At 52.7% G+C, this 24,438-nt stretch overlaps 1 protein-coding gene across 8 annotated transcripts in view; it reads right to left on the reverse strand.

Moving 5' to 3' along the window:
* MYT1 (myelin transcription factor 1) overlaps positions 1-24,438 on the reverse strand; it is a 107,082-nt gene that overhangs the window by 71,546 nt on the left and 11,098 nt on the right. For all 8 annotated transcript variants that reach the window (XM_064167609.1, XM_064167606.1, XM_064167605.1 and 5 more), the window contains exon 2: positions 398-498. Coding sequence is in view for 5 of the 8 variants with exons in the window: in XM_064167606.1 (XP_064023676.1) it covers positions 398-498 (101 nt within the window). In the remaining 3 variants the exon portion in view is untranslated. The remainder of the gene's footprint in view (positions 1-397; positions 499-24,438) is intronic.

Genomic DNA, 24,438 nt, shown 5'->3' on the forward strand with positions numbered 1-24,438 from the left:
CAAGGAGCTTCTTCCGACCAGCCGGTGCCTTGGAGAAAGGCTCCATTTTACCAGGCCTGGGACTGACCTAAATACCCAGATCTGAACCATCCTTGAGGGATGGGACTGGAGAGGAAGGCAAGGATTTAAATAGCTGGACTGAAAGCCAAAGCTTGACAGCTGGAAGCCCTTTCTGCCCGGATTCACCAGGCAGGAGGCTTGGCTGTAGCAAGCAGGCAGAGATTTCCAAGTCCTGCCCATCGCTTTGGGGACCAGAAAGGCTCCATACTGCCAGGACCACCTGGTCCATGAGGGCTGGAGCAGCATGTGGCCCTTGTCCTGTGGCTAGCAGGTGGGGTGGGAGGTCAGCACACCAAAACTCTACATGTCTGTGGAGGACCAAGGGCTCTCTGCTCACCTTGATGTGCGAGCCGTGCAGGCTGGCGGCTCCCTCGCAGCTGCTGATCTTCTCTCCACAGATCCACCTCTGATTCAGCAGCTCACCCCGAAACTCATTTTCTGGGGAGAGGAAGAGAAACATGGGGTCAGGACACGGGCTCAGCCCAGCACCATGGCAGCAGCAGCAGCAGCAGCAACTGGGGTGAAAATGCAATGTTTGTTCCCTGCCTGCTTGCTTTAGTAGTCATACAACCTCTGCTTGAGGATCTCCGTGCCCCAAGCAGGACCTGCAGGCACAACACCAAAGCCAAGAGCCCCAAGGCATGAGTAATTTCACCCTCAGCCTACCCAAAGCACTGCAAAGCTGATCAGATTAATCCTCAGCTGGAGAACAGTGTGAAGAGTGAGGGTCTGGACAAGGCAGCTGCCAGCGCTGCCCTAGGAGGCTGGTGGTGGCAGCTATGGCAGCTTGCAAAGGGCTTCTCCCTTGCACTCTCTTCTCTTTGCAGGGATCAGAGAGCTGCAAGTTGGTCAGAAGTGAAGTCTTCAGCTTTCACAGGAATTGGCACAACTACAGCAGCAGATGGGACCCATTAGCTGGACACCACTCAGAGCCAGGTGGGATCTGCACACAGGTTTCCTTGGCAGATCTAAGCAACAGCAGAGCACAGAGAGGGTACAAAGCAAGGGTCTTAGGGGTAAAGCTGCCAGGCACAAGGCTGGTTTGGCAGCAAGAGAGGGCAGGCAGAGAGGGAGTTCCATCTGAGCAGAAAGCTTATGGGAAATACAGGCTTTGTGATGAGATTGTCACATTCCCTTCGTTCCAGTACAGCCTCAGACACCTTCAAGGGGCCAGCACCAGCCCTGCCACACGTGGGTAGATCTGCAGCAGCTGTGCCAGCGTGGAGCAGGAGCTGGCAGGGAGCAGCTGCCCTCCCACGTTGCTATTGCTCACAGTGACATCAGGAGCATTTGTCCCAGACTCTGGCCTCCTGCTTCCCAGCATCACAGCTCACCTGGCAAGCTGTTGTCACTGCCTCTGTGAGCCTTCCTCTCTAATTGCAGCTCCCTCTGGCACTAAGTACTGAATAATTCACTGCCTGTTCTCTAAGTCTTGCTCCATTCATCTGCTACCACCACAGCAGAGGAAAAAGGAGAGCACCTCCAAGCAGGAGGCATGTGAGGAGCTCCACACATGTCAGCACCTTCACTCATCTCAGGCTTCTGGCAGCTCCCATGCTTGGAGTTCCCTTTATTGAGGTGAGTTCAGAGACAAGGGCCACAGGGAGGAGACTCCCCCACAAAAATCAGCCTGTAGAAGGTGTTTCCAGCTATGGATGACTCAGAGGATACCTGCTGAGCAACTGGAGACCCACTCTGCCACAAAGCAGCTTCCAGGGGCACACACACACACAGAAAAGAGCCAAGGAATTTATTCCTCCCCTGCCTCTGCCTCTTCTCCATCAACAAGGCATTAAGGAGCAAGCAGTGCATCCCACACTGCTCTGCCAAGAGTGAGTACATTGGCAGACTGGGATAATGTGATGCACAACTCAAGTTCCTGCCTAAGACAGATGACAATGAAAGTCACCCCCATCCATTTCTCCTGAATCAGAGCTGTTTGGGAAGCTTGGGCAGAGTAAGTCCCCAGGTTTCACAGGAGAAACGTCTGGTTTGGAGACTCCAAACCCTGTCTGAAGTGTTGAGATCCAGCCTGGACCCAAGGGACAGGCACGCAGGGCTTGGAAACTAAATTCAGGAGGCACAGAGAGATTGGAAACTAAATTCAGGAGGCACAGAGAGCTTGGAAACTAAATTCAGGAGGCACAGAGAGCTTGGAAGCTAAATCCAGGAGTTGCTGAAACATTACTTGGCTCAGAGGAAAAGGAGCAGGGAGGCAGAGGATGGAAAACAAGCAAAATGTGGGAAAGCAGCTAGAAGGGGACAGAAGAAAGGTGAACTGGGCAGGGGGGGGACACCAAATAAGAAATAAAGAGCTTTCTCTTACACATTCTTGGCAGATAGCAACCTGCCTGCTTATAGGAGGCATTTCTCTGAGCACCTCTGCAGGTTTTAAAGGCAGAGCATCCTCTCTGGATGCTGCAGGTGGTAGTGAAGCTGCAGGAGGTTGTAGTGAGGTGATGCTTGGTCTTTTCTCCCTAGGTTCAATTTTAGAACCAGAGGAAATGGCCTCAAGTTGCACCAAGGTGGAAGTTTAGATTGGTTCTTAGGAAAGATTTATTTGCTGCAAGAGTGGTCAGGGATTGGAACAGGCTGCCCAGGGAGGTGGTGGAGTCCCCATCCCTGGAGGTGTTAAAAACCCCACATAGACAGGACATTTCAGGACATGGTTTAGTGGCCATGGTGGGGCTGGGCTGATGGTTGGACTCCAGCTTAGAGATGTTTCCAACCAAACCAATTCTGTGATTCTCCAGGAGGCAGTGGGAACAGGAGTAGAGGTGGGGCTGAACTGCAGAAACAACAGGTGAAGAGTACAAGATAAGCCTAAAGGTAGCTTAGGGGATTGCTGAAAAGTGAAGGGGTCATGAGATTCAGCTCCAAGCAGGAAGACACAGCAAAGCACAGACAGACTTCTCTTTGGGTCCATTCTGCTCATGTCTGCCAAAGCCTCAGGTTAAGAATCATAGAATCAACCAGGTTGGCAGAGAGCTCCAAGCTCAGCCAGCACAACCTAGCACCCAGCCCTGCCCAACCAACCACACCATGGCACTAAGTGCCCCAGCCAGGCTTGGCTGCAACACCTCCAGCCACAGCCACTCCACCACCTCCCTGGGCAGCCCATTCCAGTGCCAATCACTCTCTCTGCCAGGAACTTCCTCCTCACACCCAGCCTAGACCTGCCCTGGCACAGCTTGAGGAAGTGTCCTCTCCTTCTGTCCCTGGCTGCCTGGCAGCAGAGCCCAACCCCACCTGGCTACAGCCTCCCTGCAGGCAGCAATGAGCTCTGCCCTGAGCCTCCTCTGCTGCAGGCTGCACACCCCCAGCTCCCTCAGCCTCTCCTCACAGGGCTCTGCTCCAGGCCCCTCCCCAGCCTTGCTGCCCTTCTCCAAACACCTTCCAGCACCTCAACATCTCTCTGCAATTGAACTCAAGAAGCTGCCACAGTGAGTCTTGCCCAACATGGCAACTTCCCCTTGCCACGAGCCCCATCTCAACCTCCCATATCTTCATCCCTGAAGCAATAGCAGGGGAAGGGTCTGTGTGCTGGGACAAGGAGCTTTGACCAGGCTGTGTGTTGGCTGCACCAGCTCAGTACCATCCTGCCTGTTCCAATCCCTCTGCCCAGCCCTGTTCAGGTGGCCAAGGCAGCTCCCTCCACACCATGAGTCAGGTTTCCTCTGCTTGGTTCTGCTCAAATACACCTGGTCTCTGGAGAGGATCAGCTTGCACTGCTGGCTCTGCCCTTTCCACCTCCACTCCAGATCCTGGGTTCAGCAGAAATGCAGCTCCATGGTTATGTGAAGGACATTTCTTTTAACCCCTACCTTGGCCACCTGAAAGCAGATGTAGGACATCACCTTAAAAGCAGGTTTTTGCTCATGGGAAGCAAATCTTGGTGGAAAGAGCACAGCCTGGGGTCCCCTCCTGCCACTGAACTGGGGCAACCAAAAGCATTTGCATCCACTGCTTGAAAGAGAACCTGGAAGCTGCTCTGATAGGTCACTGCCAGATCTTTGCATCCCAAAGGAAACCATTAGCTTGCCCCACCTCCTCCATCTTCAGGTACCTGCCACCCCCCCAGGACTGGATCACACACCAGGGGCCCTCAGATAGGATGATTTTACATAGAACCATAGAGTCAGGGCTGGGAGGGACCACAAGGAGCAGCCAGTCCCAACCCCCCTGCCATGCCCAGGGACACCCTACCCTAGAGCAGGCTGCACACAGCCTCAGCCAGCCTGGCCTCAAACACCTCCAGCCATGGGGCCTCAACCACCTCCCTGGGCAACCCAGTCCAGCCTCTCACCACTCTCCTGCTCAACAACTTCCTCCTCACCTCCAGCCTCACTCTCCCCACCTCCACCTTTGCTCCATTCCCCCCAGTCCTGGCACTCCCTCACAGCCTCAAAAGTCCCTCCCCAGATTTTTTGGAGCCCCCTTCAAATCCTGGAAGGCCACAAGAAGGTCACCTGGGAGCCTCCTCTGCTCCAGCCTGCACAGCCCCAACTCTTTCAGTCTGTGCTCCCAGCAGAGCTGCTGCAGCCTCTGAGCATCCTCCTGGCCCTTCCCAAATGTCACTGTGCCTCAAAAATACATCCAACAAACCTTCTAGGAAGCTTTGAAGAGGAGAAAGTGAATAGACAGCAAGGCAGGACACTTCAGGAGGGGGCTGCCACCTGCCACACCAGTCCTTAGAGTGCCAGAGGAAGTCCTGCTCATGAGCAGCAGCATTACCCTGGCTCCAAATCTATCCACAGGAGGCTGAAAGGCCTGAGGCTGTTGAGCTTAATACGAGCAACCTGAAAGGGGATCTGCTCAATGCTCAGCAAGAGGTAAAGAGTGGGGGGGCACAAAAGGATAGAGCCAGGCTCTTGTCAGTGGTGCCCAGTGACAGGACAAGGGGCAGTGGGCACAAACTGGAACCCAGGAGGTTCCACCTATGGAATCATAGAATCAGGCAGGTTGGGAGAGAGCTCCAAGCTCAGCCAGCACAACCTAGCACCCAGCCCTGCACAACCAACCACACCATGGCACTAAGTGCCCCAGCCAGGCTTGGCTTCAACACCTCCAGGCACAGCCACTCCACCACCTCCCTGGGCAGCCCATTCCAGTGCCAATCACTCTCTCTGACAACAACTGCCTCCTAACATCCAGCCTAGACCTGCCCTGGCACAACTTAAGGCTGTGTCCCCTTCTTCTGGTGCTGGCTGCCTGGCAGCAGAGCCCAACCCCACCTGGCTACAGCCTCCCTGCAGGCAGCTGCAGGCAGCAATGAGCTCTGCCCTGAGCCTCCTCTGCTGCAGGCTGCACACCCCCAGCTCCCTCAGCCTCTCCTCACAGGGCTGTGCTCCAGGCCCCTCCCCAGCCTTGCTGCCCTTCTCCAAACACCTTCCAGCACCTCAGCATCTCTCCTGAATTCAGGAGCCCAGAACTGGACACAGCACTCAAGGTGTGGCCTGAGCAGTGAGAAAGAGAGATTTGTTTGGTGTGAGAGTGCAGAGCTCTGGATCAGGTTGCCCAGAGAGGTTGTGGAGTCTCCTATCTCAGAGAGCTTCCAACCCTCCCTTGCCATTGTATCACAGTATCACCAAGGTTGGAAGAGACCTCATAGATCATCAAGTCCAACCTGTTACCACAGAGCTCAAGGCTAGACCATGGCACCAAGTGATGCTGGGCAAGCTGTTGTGGGTGCTCTGCTTTAGCCAGTGGCAGGGAGTTGGGCAGGATGATCTCCAGAGGTCCCTTCCAGCCTCCACCATGCTGGCATTTTATGATTCTGTGATTGATTGTCTAACTCCTTTCCAAGTGCCCTAAGGAAAACATCTTTAGGCCAGCAAATGACCAACCAAGAAGAGCCCTTCCAATCCAGCTGGCCATTTACATCTCCCATCCAACCATCCATCCCTCCCTGAATCCCATCCTAACTGATTATTAAATCATATTTGCTGATAAGGAGGAGATGTAATATCTATTACACAGCTGTTAAACCTCAATGATTGCATTTTAATGAGCAGTCGTTTACTGTGCAGTGCACAATTAACATCCAGCATCAGACCTTCAATTAAATGCATGTTTGGGAAGCTGAGTTGGAAGCACTGAACCTGGTGGCCATGCCACAGTAAACACCAATAATTGGGTGGAAAAGACCTTGTTTTTTCTGCCCTGAGAGGTGGTTAAACCAACACTGCTGGCATCAGCAAAGACTTGCTATAGGAGCTGGGTTCTGCTTTTCAGGGTGGAACCTCCCCTGCAGAGGTTTTCATAGAATCAAGCAGGTTGGAAGAGAGCTCCAAGCTCAGCCAGCCCAACCTAGCACCCAGCCCTGCCCAATCAACCAGACCATAGCACTAAGTGCCCCAGCCAGGCTTTGCTTGAACACCTCTGGAGAGCTCCAGAGTTTCCATCTGTCTATTCCAAGGGGCAAAGGACAGCTCATTTCTAGGATGCTGTTGCTGTTTCTCCATCTCCAGCCATAAGAACAGTGCCACTCTTCTGCCAACAATTCCTGCAGAGCCCCAGTGCCAGCAGCAGCCCAGGGAACTTCCCTCCTCCATCACTGCATGAAGCACCACTGACTCACCACTTCCCAGCCTCAGGCACTTTAAGGCAAGGTTGGATGTGGCACTTGGTGCCATGGTCTAGCCTTGAGCTCGGTGGTAAAGGGTTGGACTCGATGATCTGTGAGGTCTCTTCCATCCCTTATGATACTATGATACTCACCTCTTGGCTCACCCTGGTTTTCATGCCATCAGCTGCCACCTCTGAGTAGGAGGCTGTGTCAGCTCACCTGTGACCACCTCACCTCTGCCAGCTCACACACTGCTCTTTGATACTTTGCACTTAGGATGCTTCTGAGCTCTCTATGCCAGGCCTTTGATGGGAAAAAGGAATCATTCCCAACCAGTGGCCCTAGGACAGGACATGCTCCAACAGCCTTAATCAGAAGAAGATTCAGTTGCCCATCCACGAGGATATACTGTGGTAGGAAGGGAAAGAGCACTAAACCCTGCTCCTGGGAGAGGGGGCAGAGCCCTCAGCAGTGGGTTAAAGATCCAGCAGGACCATGGCGTGGACATCACCTCCAACACCACCAGCATCCCCAGCCCTCAGCAGCAGCTGCACTGCTGTCCTCCAGCCACAGCCCTCTCTTCACCCCTGCCCAGCAGCTCTGCATACCAAGCCAAGAGGTGCTCTAGAGAAGCATCAACCTTTCCCCCTGTACCATCCAGGGCTAGAGCAGCTGAAGCCTTCAGTTCCTGTGTGCCGCTAAGGAAGCAAATGGAGCTCCACTCTCTGCTCATTAGGAGCAATATTCATGGTCCAGTGGTCATGGCCAGTTAATAAGACCTTTTTATTAGAGTCTTTTTCTCTTTTTTTCCCCTGCAAAGTGGCAGGAGCAGGCTGCACTGAGCTGCAGAAGAGAGAGGAGAGGGTGATTTGCACCTTCCATCCTTCTACCACCTGGCTACTCGAGGAGAGAGAAGAAATGCTGTGTGTCTGTGCCCACAGCACTGCTGCTGTCTCTGTGTTGTTCTGAAGTACACTGATCAAGAAGAATAAAGAGTGGTCAGCAGTCCATCACCTGCCTGCTCCTCCAGGAGGGTACCAAAATGCAGAGGCCACCAACAAGACAACAGTCACCAGTGGTGTTCCCCAAGGATCAGTGCTGGGCACAGTCCTGTTCAATCTCTTTACTGATGATCTGGAGCAGGGGATTGAGTCCAGCATCAGTAAGTTTGCAGATGACACCAAGCTAGGAGCAGCTGTGGAGCTGTTGGAGGGTAGCAGAGCCCTGCAGAGGGACCTGGCCAGGCTGCATGGGTGGGCAGAGGCCAATGGGATGAGATTGAACAAGGCCAAGGGCAGGGTTCTGCACTTTGGCCACAACAACCCCAAGCAGCACTACAGGCTGGGGACAGAGTGGCTGAGAGCAGCCAGGCAGAGAGGGAGCTGAGGATGCTGGCAGAGAGGAGGTGAAGAGGAGGCAGCAGTGCCCAGGTGGGCAGCAGAGCCAATGGCATCCTGGGCTGGCTCAGGAGCAGTGTGGGCAGCAGGACAAGGGAGGTTCTTGTGCCCCTGTGCTCAGCACTGCTCAGGCCACCCCTGGAGTGCTGTGTCCAGTTCTGGGCTCCTCAGCTCAAGGCACTTGAACAGGCACTTGGCCTTATTCAATCTCATCCCATTGGCCTCTGCCCTCCCATCCAGCCTGTCCAGGTCCCTCTGCAGTGCTCTCCCACCCTCCAACAGCTCTGCCCACACCGTTCCTCACTTGCTGATCCCGAGGGACTTTTCTAACCTGCCCATTTTAGCACTTCTGTGATTCTGAGAGCACCTCCCCAAACCAGAGGAGCTGCTGCTTTCTCCTTGCACATTTCCCTCATTATTTCACCCTCATTTGCCTTTCCTGCTCCCTTTCTCTCTTCAATACCAGCCCAACGCTGGAAGCTTTCCCTTCATCTCCCCAACAGCAGCTCACTGCTGAGAAAATAATATAGCTGTAACTTCCAGCACCACACACTTTCCTTTCCATTTATATGCAAATGCTGACCTCTCACCCAGGCTGTCTCAAAGAAATATTCCCTTAAACATGCAAATAGCATGGTGCAGGCAGAGACTCTGGCTGGGGCTTTTCTTCTATTACTATCATTATTTCTTTTAACCTTCCCAGCACTGTAAAAACACAACAGCTAAACTGCACCCCGGTAATAATGACTTTGCAGACCCCATCTCCAGCCTCCCCGGAGCTGAGCTGTCGAAACACTGAGCAGGAGAATTCAACCCAAGATGGGGTTTGAGAAAGGCTTTTTTTCTTTTAGAAGGGTTGAGTTGTTTGGATTGGAAAAAAAGACCTCTGAGGTCATGGAGTCCAAGCATCGACTCAGCACTGCTGTGGCTAGGAAAGTGTGGCCCAGAGTGCCACTGAGCACAGGTGCCGCCAGGGATGGGGACTCCACCACCAGCCTGGGCAGTCTGTGCCAATCTCTGACCACTCTGGCAGCAAAGAATTGTTTTTTAATGTCTGACCTAAAGCTCCACCAGCCATTTCCTCTTGTTCTATCACCTGATACTAGGAATCACAGAATCAAGCAGGTTGGAAGAGAGCTCCAAGCTCAGCCAGCACAACCTAGCACCCAGCCCTGCCCAACCAACCAGACCATGGCACTAAGTGCCCCAGCCAGGCTTGGCTTCAACACCTCCAGCCACAGAGACTCCATCACCTCCCTGGGCAGCCCATTCCAATGCCAATCACTCTCTCTGCCAGGAACTTCTTCCTCCTAACATCCAGCCTAGATCTGCCCTGGCACAACTCAAGACAGTGTCCCCTTCTTCTGTTGCTGGATGCCTGGCAGCAGAGCCCAACCCCACCTGGCTACAGCTTCCCTTCAGGCAGCTGCAGACAGCAATGAGCTCTGCCCTGAGCCTCCTCTTCTTCAAATTAAACAACTCCAACTCCCTCAGCCTCTCCTCATTGGACCTGAGACCAAGTCCTACCCTGGCTACAGCTTCCTTTAACAGGTGTCACAGGATGCCAGGGGTTGGAAGGGACCCAAAGAGATCATCCAGTCCAACTCCTCTGCCACAGCAGGACCACATAATCTAGCTCAGGGCACACAGCAACACATTCAGACAGGCCTGGAAAGGCTGCACAGAAGGAGACTCCACAGCCTCTCTGGGCAGCCTGTGCCAGGGCTCTGGGACCCTTCCAGGCAAGAAGTTCCCCCTTGTGTTGAGCTGGAACCTCCTGTGCTACAGTTTCCATCCATTGCTGCTTGTCCTATCCCAGGCAGCAGTGAGAAGAGCCTGTCCCCTCCTCCTGATCCCCAGCCCTCAGATATTGATAAGCATTGATTAATTCCTCTCTCAGTCTTCTCTTCTCCAGACTAAGCAGCCCCAGGTGCCTCAGCCTCTCCTCATCAGGCAGTGCTCCAGGCCCCTCATCATCCTCATAGCCCTCCACTGGATTCTCTCCAGCAGATCCCTGTCCCTCTTCAACTGGGGAGCCCAAAACTGAAGGCAGTGCTCAAGCTGAGGTCTCACCAGGACAGATTAGGGAGAATGAGAACCTCCCTTGATCTGCTGGACACACTCTTCTCAGTGCACCCCAGGATCCTGTATCAAATGATACCTCTAGATCTATCTGCCAATGACTCTTGAGTTCCTGCTGCACTTCAAACCTCCAGAGACATCCCAGAGTTGACCACCACAGCCTAAGTGATGTTTGTTCAGCCTTGGGACAGTTCCTCAGATCCAGGAGCTCAGGTCAAAAGAACCCAAACTGCAAATCCCACACTGCTGCTGCCCTAAGCTGGCATCACTGAAGCGTTTGAGGGGCACAAACCCTTTCATCCTCAGCACAGGACTGGGGTCCAGCAGCCACTTGAGAAAGCAATGTGGTGGAGATGTCAACTGCCTGTGACACCAGGCCAGGCAGAGGAGGGAGAAGCTGCCTGGAAGAGCCAGGAGAGAGGCTGGCAGCATCTCTGATGCAAAGTTAGATGACTAAGTGGGCTACTTCCCAGCTGCCAGCTTGTCTTTCTGATATGAAGCCTCTCCTCTCTGCTGCCATATCAGAAGTGAAAAGTTGACACACCAGCGTGTGTCACAGGGAGCCAGAGAGACAGAAGCAATAAGGCATAAAAGGAGGTGAGATCATCGTGCAGCAGCAGCTCCCCTGGGGTAAGAGCCAGCTCTGCCTCACAGCCCCCCACCAGCGTCCTCTCTCATGGCTCTGCCAGCCCTCATGGTGCACACACCCCCCCAGCCAAGGGTTATCCCAGAATCCTGGCAGGCTGGGGGCTGGAAGAGCTCTCTGAAGAGAGAGTCCAAACACCCTGCTGAAGCAGAGGCACCCACAGCAGCTTGCTTGGGGCAAGACTCTGCTTCAAAACCAAAAGGCAGCTGCTGAGGTTTCCCCAAGCTTCTCCTCTCAAGCTGCAAAGCAGGGCAAGACTCTGCTCCAAAACCAAAAGGCAGCTGCTGAGGTTTCCCCAAGCTGCTTCTCTCAAGCTGCAGAGCAGGGCAAGACTGCTCCAAAACCAAAAGGCAGCTGCTGAGGTTTCCCCAAGCTTCTCCTCTCAAGCTGCAAAGCAGGGCAAGACTCTGCTCCAAAACCAAAAGGCAGCTGCTGAGGTTTCCCCAAGCTGCTTCTCTCAAGCTGCAGAGCAGGGCAAGACTGCTCCAAAACCAAAAGGCAGCTGCTGAGGTTTCCCCAAGCTGCTCCTCTCAAGCTGCAGAGCATGGCAAGACTCTGCTCCAAAACCAAAAGGCAGCTGCTGAGGAGGTTTCCCCAAGCTGCAGAGCAGGGCAAGACTCTGCTCCAAAACCTAAGGCAGCTGCTGAGGAGGTTTCCCCAAGCTGCTTCTCTCAAGCTGCAGAGCTCCAGAGCAGGGCAAGACTCTGGCTCCAAAACCTAAGGCAGCTGCTGAGGAGGTTTCTCCACTCCAGTGGGGGGGTTTGTGCACAGGTAATTAGGTACTCATCACAAACCTTAACAGAATCCTGGCATGCTGGGGGTTGGAAGAGATCTCTGAGGATCATCCAGTCTAACCACCCTGCTGCAGCAGAGGCTCCCACAGCAGCTTGCTTGGGAGCACAATGGTTAGATGAGGCTGGAAGCTCTCCAGAGGAGGAGACTCCAAAACCCTGCTCCAGGGCTCTGCAGCCTCACACCAAACAAGGTTCTCCTCCTGTTCAGATGGAACCTCCTGGCTTCCAGTTTGTGCCCAGTGCCTCTCGTTCTGTTTCTGGGCACCACTGGAAAGAAGCTGGCTCCATCCTCTTGCCAGCCACCCTTTAGCTATCACAGAACGATAGGAGTTGGAAGGCATTTCTGGCAATCATCTGCTCAGCAATGAGAACAGCTCTCAGGCTGCTCTTCTCCAGGCTCAACAGCCCCAGGGCTTTCAGCCTTTCCTCTTTACAGAGATGCTGAATTCCAGAGAGATGTTGAGGTGCTGGAAGGTGTTTGGAGCAGGGCAGCAAGGCTGGGGAGAAGCCTGGAGCACAGCCCTGTGAGGAGAGGCTGAGGGAGCTGGGGGTGTGCAGCCTGCAGCAGAGGAGGCTCAGGGCAGAGCTCATTGCTGCCTGCAGCTGCCTGCAGGGAGGCTGTAGCCAGGTGGGGTTGGGCTCTGCTGCCAGGCAGCCAGCAACAGAACACGGGGACACAGCCTCAAGCTGTGCCAGGGCAGGTCTAGGCTGGATGTTAGGAGGAAGTTGTTGTCAGAGAGAGTGATTGGCATTGGAATGGGCTGCCCAGGGAGGTAGTGGAGTGGCTGTGGCTGGAGGTGTTGGAGCCAAGCCTGGCTGGGGCACTTAGTGCCATGGTCTGGTTGGTTGGGCAGGGCTGGGTGCTAGGTTGGGCTGTCTGAGCTTGGAGCTCTCTTCCAACCTGATTGATTCTATGATGTCCCAGAAGAGAGAAGGTTTCCTTCCTCCATACCCTTCTTTTCCCAATCCTCCACTTTCTGACACATGCTCCCTGGGGAAGCAGCCAACCTGCAAGCAGCAACCAGAGAGAACTGAAAGTTTCTTAGGAGACACAGGAGAGGAGCTGACATCTCTCTGCTCTTCTGAGCCCCTGCAGGCAAAGTTAACTGTTTAGGTTGTCTTTGTTGCTGTTGTTTTTTCAAAGCCATAACATTGCTCCTGGGCATTTGCTTTCTGAAACAAGAAAAGCAGAGCAGCTCTCTCTAGCAGGCCACTAACCCCCTCCTGTCACTTGTGTTCTTGGAGAGAGCCTTTCTCTGGGCAAAAGCAGCCACTTGCTCACTGACTAATTACATCAAAACATTGAGGGCAGCAAACAAACCTTTAACTTGACTTGTCAAAAGCTTGCTGGATGAGGAGAGCTTCAAAGTTACAGAGGGGAAAGTCATGCAGCAGGAGAAGCTCAGACTCCAGATTGAAGCTGGGACTCCAGACCCACTCATGGCCCCATCAGCTTTCAGGGGCAGGAACTTCTCTGCCTCACTGCTTGAGTTAGGTTAGCTTTGCCCAAGAGAACTTTGCTCAGAGTCTCTCCCACCCAAGGGCTTGGATTTCTGACAAATAAAGGCATTTTTTGCCTTTACTGGGGAAGGGAATTAATTTCCTCTCTGACTCACACACTTGGGTTCTGAGTACAGAGCAAGACCTCAGTTATAGGCATCTCTGCCCTGGTAAGGTCACATCTAGAGTATTGAGTCCAGGTCTGGGCTCCTCAGTTTAAAAGGGACAGGGAACTACTGGAGAGAGTCCAGCAGAGGCTACAAAGATGCTGAGGAGCAAAGATGTGAGGAGCAAAGGCTGAGAGCCTGCAGAAGAGCAGCCCCAGAGGGGAGCTGAGCAATGCTCAGCAGGAGCTGAAGGAGCTGTGGGGGACAAGAGGCTGGGGCCAGGCTCTTGTCAGTGGTGCCCAGGGACAGGCCAAGGGGCAGTGGGCACAAACTGGAAGCCAGGAGGTTCCATCTGAACAGCAAGAGAAAACTTGTTTGGTGTGAGGGTGCAGAGCCCTGGAGCAGGCTGCCCAGAGAGGTTGTGGAGTCTCCTTCTCTGGAGAGATTCCACCCCAGGGGGACATTGTGCTGCTGGGCAAGCTGCTGGGGGTGTCCTGCTTTAGCAGGGGGATTGGACTGGGTGATCTCCAGAGGTCCCTTCCAAACCTCACCATTCCCTCATTCTGTGTGACTCTTGCTCAGGCTACAGCCCCACTTCATGACAGCTTTCAAAGGCTCTTGGCTGAAATTGAGCAGCTTTTCTCAAGGCCCATCTGACACCTTCCACTTATTCCAGCATTGCCTCCCTTTGGGACATGGCCTCACCCTTCCCTGACCCAAAATATTCACCAAGCATTAAGGCAGCAGATTTCTCTCTCTGACTCCATTTCCCATTACCCAGCACTGCTCACACAGCCAGAATGGGATAAGTCAGTGACAAAAGAGAAGAGTCCAATTCTGCACTGAGGTGCTAAAGCTGATGCTTTTCTAAGAGAGTTTGGATGTGCAAAGAGGTAAAACAGGTGACTTAGACACAGACATTGACCCCAACCCCACAGCTGCCTGACAGATGTCACTTTCTACCACCCCAAGCTCCTTCTCTCAGACTGGAGAGCACCACAGCAGGGCAAGACTCTGCTTCAAAACCAAAAGGTAGCTGCTGAGGAGGTTTCTCCAAGCTGCTTCTCTCAAGCTGCAGAGCAGGGCAAGACTCTGGCTCCAAAACCTAAGGCAGCTGATGAGGAGGTTTCCCCAAGCTGAAGAGCAGGACAAGACTCTGGCTCCAAAACCTAAGGCAGCTGATGAGGAGGTTTCCCCAAGCTGAAGAGCAGGACAAGACTCTGGCTCCAAAACCTAAGGCAGCTGCTGAGGAGGTTTCCCCAAGCTACAGAGCAGGACAAGACTCTGGCTCCAAAACCTAAGGCAGCTGCTGAGGAGGTTTCCCCAAGCTACAGAGCAGGACAAGACTCTGGCTCCAAAACCTAAGGCAGCTGATGAGGAGGTTTCCCCAAGCTGCAGAGCAGGGCAAGACTCTGGCTCCAAAACCTAAGGCAGCTGATGAGGAGGTTTCCCCAAGCTGCAGAGCAGGACAAGACTCTGGCTCCAAAACCTAAGGCAGCTGATGAGGAGGTTTCCCCAAGCCGCTCCTCCCAAGCTGCAGAGCAGGGCAAGACGCTGGCTCCAAAACCTAAGGCAGCTGCTGAGGAGGTTTCCCCAAGCTGCTCCTCCCAAGTTGCAGAGCACCGCAGCAGGGCAAGACTCTGCTCCAACACCAAAAGGCAGCTGCTGAGGAGGTTTCTCCACTCCAGTGGGTGTTTTCATGCACAGGTAATTGGGTACTCATCACAAATCTGAACAAGCCACACTGCAGGGCCCTGGTGACAAGCTCAAGGCAGAGTTATTCAACAGGAAATGGTTGAGCTTGAAGGGTTGCTTTAAAAACAGACACCATTCAAAAGCACTCAGTGTCACTAGCAGTAGCTTGGGTTTTAAGCATCACATGCATGAAAGCTCCCCTGGAGTCATCTCTTGTACCTTTCAACAACATGCACAGGAGATCCTCCTAATGTGAGGTTTGATTCCATGGCTCTAAAATACACTCAACTCGTGCCTGGGAGCCTTCCTGCAAGGCACAAATGGCCATGAGCTCAGAGAGGAGATGAGTCTCCTGCTCTGGAGACTTTCCAAACCCACCTGGCTGCATTCCTGTGTGACCTGTCCTAGGTGATCCTGCTTTGGTGAGGGGTGTTGGGCTCAGTGATCACTGAGGGTTCCTTTCAATCCCTGACATTCTATGGTTATGATCCTTGGTATGGATCAGAAGGCTGATTGCACTCATAAAGAGTGAGAGGCTTCCCCAAAACACAGACCTGACTTGCAGCTACAAGATCACTTGAACTTAAGGAGAAACCTCTCTACTTGGAGGGTGAAGGAGAATTGGATCAGGTTACCCAGAGAGAACCAAAGAACCACAGAATCAAACAGGTTGGAAGAGACCTCCAAGCTCAGTCAGTCCAACCTAGCACCAAGCACCTGCCAATCAACCAGACCATGGCACTAAGTGCCTCAGCCAGGCTTTGCTTCAACACCTCCAGGGACAGTGACTCCACCTCCCTGGGCAGCCCATTCCAATGCCAATCACTCTCTCTGCCAACAACTTCCTCCTAACAGCCAGCCTAGACCTGCCCTGGCACAGCTTGAGACTGTGATAGGACAAGGAGCAATGGGTGTAAGCTGCAGCAAAAGAGGTTCCAGATCAACACAAGGGGGAACTTCTCTCCTGTAAGGGTCCCAGAGCACTGGCACAGGCTGCCCAGAGAGGTTGTGGAGTCTCCTTCTCTGGGGACTTTCCAGGCCTGGACACTGGAATGGGCTGCCTGGGGAGGTGGTGGAGTCGCCGTCCCTGGAGCTGTTCAAGGCAGGATTGGACATGGCACTTGGTGCCATGGTCTGGCCTTGAGCTCTGTGCTAAAGGGTTGGACTTGATGATCTGTGAGGTCTCTTCCAACCTTGGTGATACTGTGATGTGTTCCTCTGTGATCTGTATTAGATAGAATTGTCCTGCTGTGGCAGGGGGGTTGGACTCAATAATTTCCTTGGGTCCCTTCCAACCCCTAATATCCTGTGAGGCTGTGTCCCCTTCTTCTGTTGCTGGCTGCCTGGCTGCAGAGCCCAACCCCACCTGGCTACAGCCTCCCTTCAGGTAGTTGCAGCCAGCAATGAGCTCTGCCCTGAGCCTCCTATTCTCCAGGCTGCACCCCCCCAGCTCCCTCAGAGATTGTGGAATCTCCTTCTCTGGAGAGTTTCCAAGCCCACCTGGACACTATGATCCTGAGTAAGCTGCTGTGGGTGATGCTGGTTTAGCAGCAGGGTTGAGACAGGCTAATCTCCAGAGGTCCCTTCCAACCCTTTCCATTCTACGCTTCCATAGTTCTATGCTATCCCAGGGAGAGCCACAAGCTTGCCAAATGGTTTTGAGTGAAGGAAGGAAGGAAGAAACCCAAGTCTGGGCTGCAGTTTCTATTTAATTAGAGGCAAGGCAGCTTACACAGCACTTTCAGAAGCATATTGTCTCCAGCATATTGGATATTTGTATCTTAACAGCTCGACATTGATTGCTTTTATGTAAAGGAAGAGGAGGAGGTGGAGGGGGGGATGAGAACCACGTGCCCTAAGTTGTGTTAGCTCCAAAGAGACTTCTGCACTGCTTGGACTAATGTTTAGAGTAATCAAAGGCGTGAACTCATGTTTTATGTATGGCAATGAGAGTCTGCAGGCTTCTGCAAGGAGGAATCTCCAGCGTTTGGTATTTCGTTCGCAGGCTGGCACCATATGGCTCTCCCCTGCTGAGATCCTTTCACACCAGAACTTTATGTTCAGATGCTTTAGTTAATATTTTACCCAGCAAGCATAAACAAGATGCAAAGATTGCAGTCAGCAGCAACCTCCTCTTAAACCATAGACCCGTGTTAATAGAGGAGGTTTCTTTCAGCACGTAGCTTACCCAGCACATACCTGGCTTTAGGTTGGTTTTTTTCCTTAGGGGTCCAAGCTGGGCCATTTACTTTGGCTGCTTCAGCACCACATGAATCACCATCCAAGGAGGATGTTCTCACTCCCTTCCTGCCCTGTTTTCTGGCTGCTTTAAGACAGTACTGGACACTGCACACAGATCGACCGAGGATGAATCACAGCCTCATAGAAGGGGTTGGGTTGGAAGGGACCCTAAAGGTCATCTAGTTCCAATTCCCTGCCATGAGCAGGGACACCTTCTGCTAGCCCAGGTTGCTCAAAGCTTCATCCAGCCTGGCCTTGAACACCTCCAGGGAGGTTGTGGAGCACAGATCAAAGATCACATTCTGTGCTCCACAACCTCTCTGGGCAACCTGTGCCAGTGTCTCACCACCCTCACTGCAAACAACTTCTTCCTAACAGCCACTTTCAATCTCCCCTCTGCCACTTCAAAGCCATTCCTCCTCCTCCTGTCATTACAAGACCTTCTCCCTCCACAGCCCTCCTGGAAGGCTACTCCGAAGTCTCCTCTAAGCCTTCTCTTCTCCAGGCTGCACAGCCCCAACTCTCTCAGCCTGTCCTCACAGCAGAGCTGCTGCAGCCCTCTCAGCATCTTGGTAGCCTCCTCTGGACTGGCTCCAACACTTCCATGTCCTGCTTGTGCTGAGGGCTCCAGAACTGCCCCCAGGACTGCAGGTGGGGTGTGAGGAGAGCAGAGCCAAGGGGCAGAATCCCCTCCCTTGCCCTGCTGCCCACACTGCTCTTGCTGCAGCTCAGCACAGGGTTCCTGTCTGGGCTGCACTCACACTGCAGGCTCCTGTTGAGCTTTCCATCACCCCAGACCCCCAGGTCCTTCTCCTCAGGGCTGCCCTCTCACCTGAATGGGGCAGCTCCTCAAAACCTTAATGGGTCTGGGGGACTGTTGGTGGCCTTTTATAGAAGGCACAAGCAGGAGTTCTAAGGTTCAATGACCCAGTGTACAACACCAAACACCTACACTTAAGGAGCATCCAACACAACAGTGCTTACCAAGATTTGTATCACAGTATCACAGTATCATTAAGATTGGAAGAGACCTCACAGATCATCAAGTCCAACCCTTTACCACAGAGCTCAAGGCCAGACCATGGCACCAAGTGCCACGTCCAGTCCTGCCTTGAACAGCTCCAGGGACGGCGACTCCACCACCTCCCCGGGCAGCCCATTCCAGTGTCCAATGACTCTCTCAGGGAAGAACTTTCTCCTCACCTCCAGCCTAAATCTCCCTTGGCACAGCCTGAGGCTGTGTCCTCTCGTTCTGGTGCTGGCCACCTGAGAGAAGAGAGCAACCTCCTCCTGGCCACAACCTCCCCTCAGGTAGTTGCAGACAGCAATAAGGTCTGCCCTGAGCCTCCTCTTCTCCAGGCTAACCAATCCCAGCTCCCTCAGCCTCTCCTCGTAGGGCTGTGCTCAAGGCCTCTCCCCAGCCTCGTCGCCCTGCTCTGGACACGCTCAAGCATCTCAATGTCCCTCCTAAACTGGGGGGCCCAGAACTGAACACAGCACTCAAGGTGTGGTCTGACCAGTGCAGAGTACAGGGGCAGAATGACCTCCCTGCTCCTGCTGGCCACACCATTCCTGATGCAGGCCAGGATGCCACTGGCTCTCTTGGCCACCTGGGCACACTGCTGGCTCATGTTCAGGCAGGTGTCAATCAGCACCCCCAGATCCCTCTCTGTCTGGCTGCTCTCAGCCACTCTGACCCCAGCCTGTATCTCTGCATGGGGTTGTTGTGGCCAAAGTGCAGCACCCTGCACTTGGAGCTATTGAATGCCATCCCCTTGGGCTCTGCCCTGCCCCAGGCTTAGACACAGAACCACTTTAGAAAACTGCAGCTTGGACATTTTGCTCTGAATCATAGAATCAACCAGGCTGGAAGAGACCTCCAAGATCATCCAGTCCAACCTAGCACCCAGCCCTATCCAGTCAACCAGACCACAGCACCAAGTGCCTCCTATACTGCATTTAAACTTCCACACACACATTCCCCCTCCCCTCCACCCTCCAATATTCTTATTAGTCTTTAATAACCTTAAAACAAACAGGACCTAACAGATGTCTTCCAGCCCACACTCTTATTAATGAGAATATTGTAAGGATGGAAATCAGGTCACAAATGTTTAATACTTTGTTTAAAAGAAGTCTTCAGCTTCTTTAAAGAGTTCCACTAATCCAGACATGACAGATGTACAAAGCAGTTTTGCTTGGGGCAGATTAAAAGTCTCCCTCTGATTTGCTCTTTCATTTGCTCTGATTAAAATAACATCACAATCATTTATCTTTTCTTCTATTTTTTCTGGGGGGGGGGAGGGTGTCTTTTCATTTTCATTTCAGGGAAGGAGTCAGGCTTGGGGTTTGGTTTGGTTTAATGAGGGGTTGGGTTGGTTTCTGAGGTGGTTTGGGGCTTAAGGGAGGTATTTTTTGGGGGTGGGTTTTTTGTTGTTGGAGGTTTTTTTTCCCCCTCATTGTGTTGACTTCCAATTAATTAAAAAAAGGAAAGAATGATAAAAACCTGAGCAGTGAAAGGTCAACATGACCACAATAAAAGCAAACTTCTTGTTGCCAGGATAAAAAGAAAAGCAAGACTAAAAGGAAGTGAAGGACAAGTGCAGAGTCCTGCATCTAGGGAGGAATAATAAACTCCACCAGTACAGGCTGGGAGGTGATCTGCTGGAGAGCAGCCCTGGGGGTCCTGGTGGCTAATAAGTTAACCATGGCACAGCAATTGGCCCTAGGGGCCAAGAAGGGCAATGGGGTCCTGGGGTGCATTAAGAAGAGTGTGTCCAGCAGATCAAGGGAGGTTCTCCTCCTTCTCTACTCTGCCCTGCTGAGACCTCATCTTGAATACTGGGTTCAGTTTTGGGCTCCCCTGTTGAAGAGGGACAGGGATCTGCTGGAGAGGGTCCAGTGGAGGGCTGTGAGGATGATGAGGGGACTGGACCACTGCCTGGTGAGGAGAGGCTGAGGGCCCTGGAAAAGAGAAGACTTAGAGGGGATTTGATAAATGCTTATAAGTATCTGAGGGCTGCCAGGAGGAGTGGGACAGGCTCTGCTCATTGCTCCCTGGGATAGGACAAGGAGCAATTGGTGCAAATTGCAGCAAAAGAGGTTCCAGCTCAGCACGAGGGGGAACTTCTTGACTGGAAGGCCACAGGCTGCCCAGAGAGGTTGTGGAGTCTCCTTCTCTGGTGCCTTTCAAGGCCTGTCTGGATATGTTCCTCTGTGATCTGTGTTAGATAGGATTGCCCTGCTCTGACAGGGGGTTGGACTCAATGATCTCTTTTAGTCCCTTCCCACCCCTAACATCCTGTGAGCCTGCAGCAGGTAACCCATGCACACATTTGCATTGAAGCTCTGGGTTGGAGGTAAAAATGAGACCTTTCCAAACTATGGGTTTGGGTTGGTTTTCTTCCCCCTATTTGAAAGTGTTTATTAATCTATTCTCTCTGAAGCCAAAAAATAAAGATCAATGCAAGACAAAGATCAAAAGTATTATAATGCAGGTGAAAATGGTAAGGGTTTGTTCTCTGGTTTTTAAAGCCAAGCCAACTTGAAAAGCAGGAGGTTGCAGAGTGTCACTTCATTATCCTGCTCTAAGACCAACATTTGGCTGGGAGCAGCCTGGATAAGCTGATCTCAGTCACCCTGCCCCTAGCCAAACTTGCTGGGAATAGATTCATAGAATGGGTTGGGTTGGAAGGGACCTTAAAGCTCAGCCAGTTCCAACCAGCCTGATGTAGGCTCCATTGTCTGGCTGGTTTAAGATGGGACAGGACACTGCACATAGATGGGACACTGATGAATCCTAGCTGCATAGAAGGGGTTGGGTTGGAAGGGACCTTAAAGCTCAGCCAGTTCCAACCAGCCTGATGCAGGCTCTGTTGTCTGGATGGTTTGAGATGGTACAGGACACTGCACATAGATGGGACACTGATGAATCTTAGCTGCATAGAAGGGGTTGGGTTGGAAAGGACCTTAAAGCTCAGCCAGTTCCAACCAGCCTGATGCAGGCTCCATTGTCTGGCTGGTTTAAGATGGGACAGGACACTGCACATAGATGGGACACTGATGAATCCTAGCTGCATAGAAGGGGTTGGAAGGGACCTTAAAGCTCAGCCAGTTCCAACCAGCCTGATGTAGGCTCTGTTGTCTGGCTGGTTTAAGATGGGACAGGACACTGCACATAGATGGGACACTGATGAATCCTAGCTGCATAGAAGGGGTTGGGTTGGAAAGGACCTTAAAGCTCAGCCAGTTCCAACCCCCTGCCGTGGGCAGGGACATCTACCACCAGCTGAGGTTGCTCAATGCCTCACCCAGCCTGGCCTTGAACAGCTCCAGGGAGGGAGCATCCACAACCTCCCTGGACAACCTGTGCCAGTGTGTCACCACCCTCACTGTCAAGAACTTCTTTCTAATGCCCACTCTAAATCTAGTACCCAGGGTAGTTGGGTGAGGTGATCACAGCCTCCCTTTCCTCAACCAAACCATGCCTGGCAATTCCCTGTTTCCCATTCCTCACCTCCTTTCACACCAGACTGCCTCTCCCTGGACACTCTTTCACTGCTAACTTTCTTTCCTCACTGCTCATTAACCACTGCAGTAGTGAGGTGGGGGCTGGTCTCATACCCCTAGTATCAAGTGATAGAACAAGAGGAAATGGCCTGAATTTGTGCCAGCAGAGGTTTAGATTAGAGATCAGGAAAAATTTCTTTGCTGCAAGAGTGCTCAAAGATTGGAACAGGCTGCCCAGGGAGGTGATGGAGTCACCATGCCTGGAGGCATTCAAAAAATGTGTGGACATGGCACTTTGGGCCATGGTTTAATGGCCATGGTGGTGCTGGGTTGATGGTTGGACTCAATGACCTTGGAAGAAGAATTTTTCAACCAAAATGATTCTATAAACCACAGCAGGCATCTGAGTTTTGTAACAGCACATGAAAGGTGATGGCTACACCAGGATAATAGAATCAGAGAATGTCAGGGGCTGGAAGAGACCTCAAAAGCTGACCTGATCCACAGCAGGAACACCTAGAGCAGATCTCATTGGAACACATCCACATGGTTCTTGAATATCTCCACAGAGGGAGACTCCACAACCCCCTCGGGCAGCCTGTTTCAGTGCTCTGTCACCCTCACAGGGAAAAATCCTCCTCAGGTTCACATGGAACCTCCTATGTCTCTTATGCTAAGCTGATGGGATGCCCCCATCATCTCAGCACAGTAGCAGGGAAGTGGGATGGAGCCCTGGGCACACTGACAGCTCATATCCTCTCCCCACACGCATCTGTAAACGAGCCAGAGCCACGTGTGGCTTTGCCCTCTTGGGTCTGCCCCAAATCAGCCACAGCTCCCAGCATCAGGTGCCTCCAGGGCACTGCTGGGCCAGTTTCATACAGGCACTGGATGGAGGCACTGCTTTAAAAAGCAGCCAGTGATGCTGAACATGCAGTCCCCTGAGGGGCAAACTCCTGCTTAAAGGGACAGAGTTGTCACACTACAATCCCAGACACTAAGTCTGCATCTTCTGTGCCCAGAAACCTTCTCTGCCTCCCTATCCATACCTGCAAAACCACAGCAAGGCCTCACTGAAGAGTTGTAGGGATCAATAACCTCAACTCCAGAAAAAAACCCTGATTTGGTGTTGCACACTGGGTCATTGAACCTTAGAACTCCTGTTTGTGCCTTCTATAATGGATTTGGGGGACTGTTGGTGGCCTCTTAAGGTTTTGAGGAGCTGCCCCATTCAGGTGAGAGAGCAGCCCTGAGGAGAAGGACCTGGGGGTCTGGGGTGATGGAAAGCTCAACAGGAGCCTGCAGTGTGAGTGCAGCCCAGACAGCAACCCTGTGCTGGGCTGCAGCAAGAGCAGTGTGGGCAGCAGGGCAAGGGAGGGGATTCTGCCTCTTGGCTCTGCTCTCCTCAGACCCCACCTGCAGTCCCCAACACAAGTAGGACATGGGAGTGTTGGAGGCAGTCCAGAGGAGGCCACCAAGATGCTGAGAGGGCTGCAGCAGCTCTGCTCTGAGCACAGGCTGAGAGAGTTGGGGCTGTGCAGCCTGGAGAAGAGAAGGCTTGGAGGAGACTTCGGAGTGGCCTTCCAGTATCTGAAGGGGGCTACAGGAGGGCTGGGGAAGGACTACTGAGAAGGTCTTGTAATGAAAGGAGGAGGAGGAATGGCTTTGAAGTGGCAGAGGGGAGATTGAAACTGGATGTTGGAAAAGGTTCTTTGCAGTGAGGGTGGTGAGAGACTGGCACAGGTTGTGGATGCTCCCTCCATGGAGGTGTTCAAGGTTAGGTCAAGTCAGGCCTTCAGCAACCTGTTCTAGTGGGAAGTGTCCCTGCCTGTGGCAGGAGTTTGGAACTGGCTGAGCTTTGAGGTCCCTTCCAACCTAACCCATTCCATGTTGTTTCTTTTAGTGTTTCCCTTCTTTAAGCACTAGTGTTCAACACAGCTCCATACCTCCCAGATGTCCTCACCTTGGCACCCCCCTCCAGCTATTCCCAGAGCAGAAACAACCTCCCCACAGTGCAAGATGTTCAGGGAAACCAAGGGATCCTCCCTTGTGCTGCTGCTGTCAAGCAAGGAGAGCTGCACAAGGAAGAGACCCTTCGAAGCTGCTCCTCACCTTCTGCATCTTGGTCCTGTCCCAAAAGCTCAGCTGCTCCCAGCAACACAGCTCCCAAACTCTGCAAGGGCAGAGGTTGCACTTCCAGAAATTCCCTCAGCCTGCCATATTTCCTCCAAACTTAGCCACCACAAAAAAAAATCCCTCTTCTCCTCAGGCAAAACAACTGGTGAAGAATGAAGGGAGACAGATGTCACCTCCCATGTCTGACGGGAGGATGCCCCAGCCCAGCTCGCTGCCGTTACTCATGGCCTGGCTCTCAGATGCCAGCACAAAGATCTCATGTAAATTCATTTCACACTAGGGAGGGGGAAAAAAAAAAGTGTTTCAGGGCATTTCTGCTGGCCCAGGAGCTCCACAGCATGTGCTCACCACTTCTCTCCTCACACCACCACCTCCTCTCTAAGGACGTAAGCGACGGATTGAGTTTCTGCTTTGCAGAGGTAAACAGCTTAAGAAGCAATACAGAATATCAGAAGATGAGAGGCTTCAAACAAGCCTTGAGGACATCAGACACACCAAGGAACTCTGCATCCCACCAGAAGTGATGGAGTGATCCTTTTGTAGAAGCCAGCAGAAAAAACCAGGAGGAAGGTTTAAAGCATCGGGGTGGGGGGAAGGGTGGAAAGAACAAAGTCATTTCTGCCCTGTCGAAGGGCAGGGAGGGGATGGGTGGGAGCTAATCCCAGCTGCATCTCATCCCCTTCGCACAGCTACGTCCTCAAAA

This window comes from Pogoniulus pusillus, chromosome 29 (assembly GCF_015220805.1).
Source record: "Pogoniulus pusillus isolate bPogPus1 chromosome 29, bPogPus1.pri, whole genome shotgun sequence".
In the NCBI taxonomy this organism is placed as follows: domain Eukaryota; kingdom Metazoa; phylum Chordata; class Aves; order Piciformes; family Lybiidae; genus Pogoniulus; species Pogoniulus pusillus.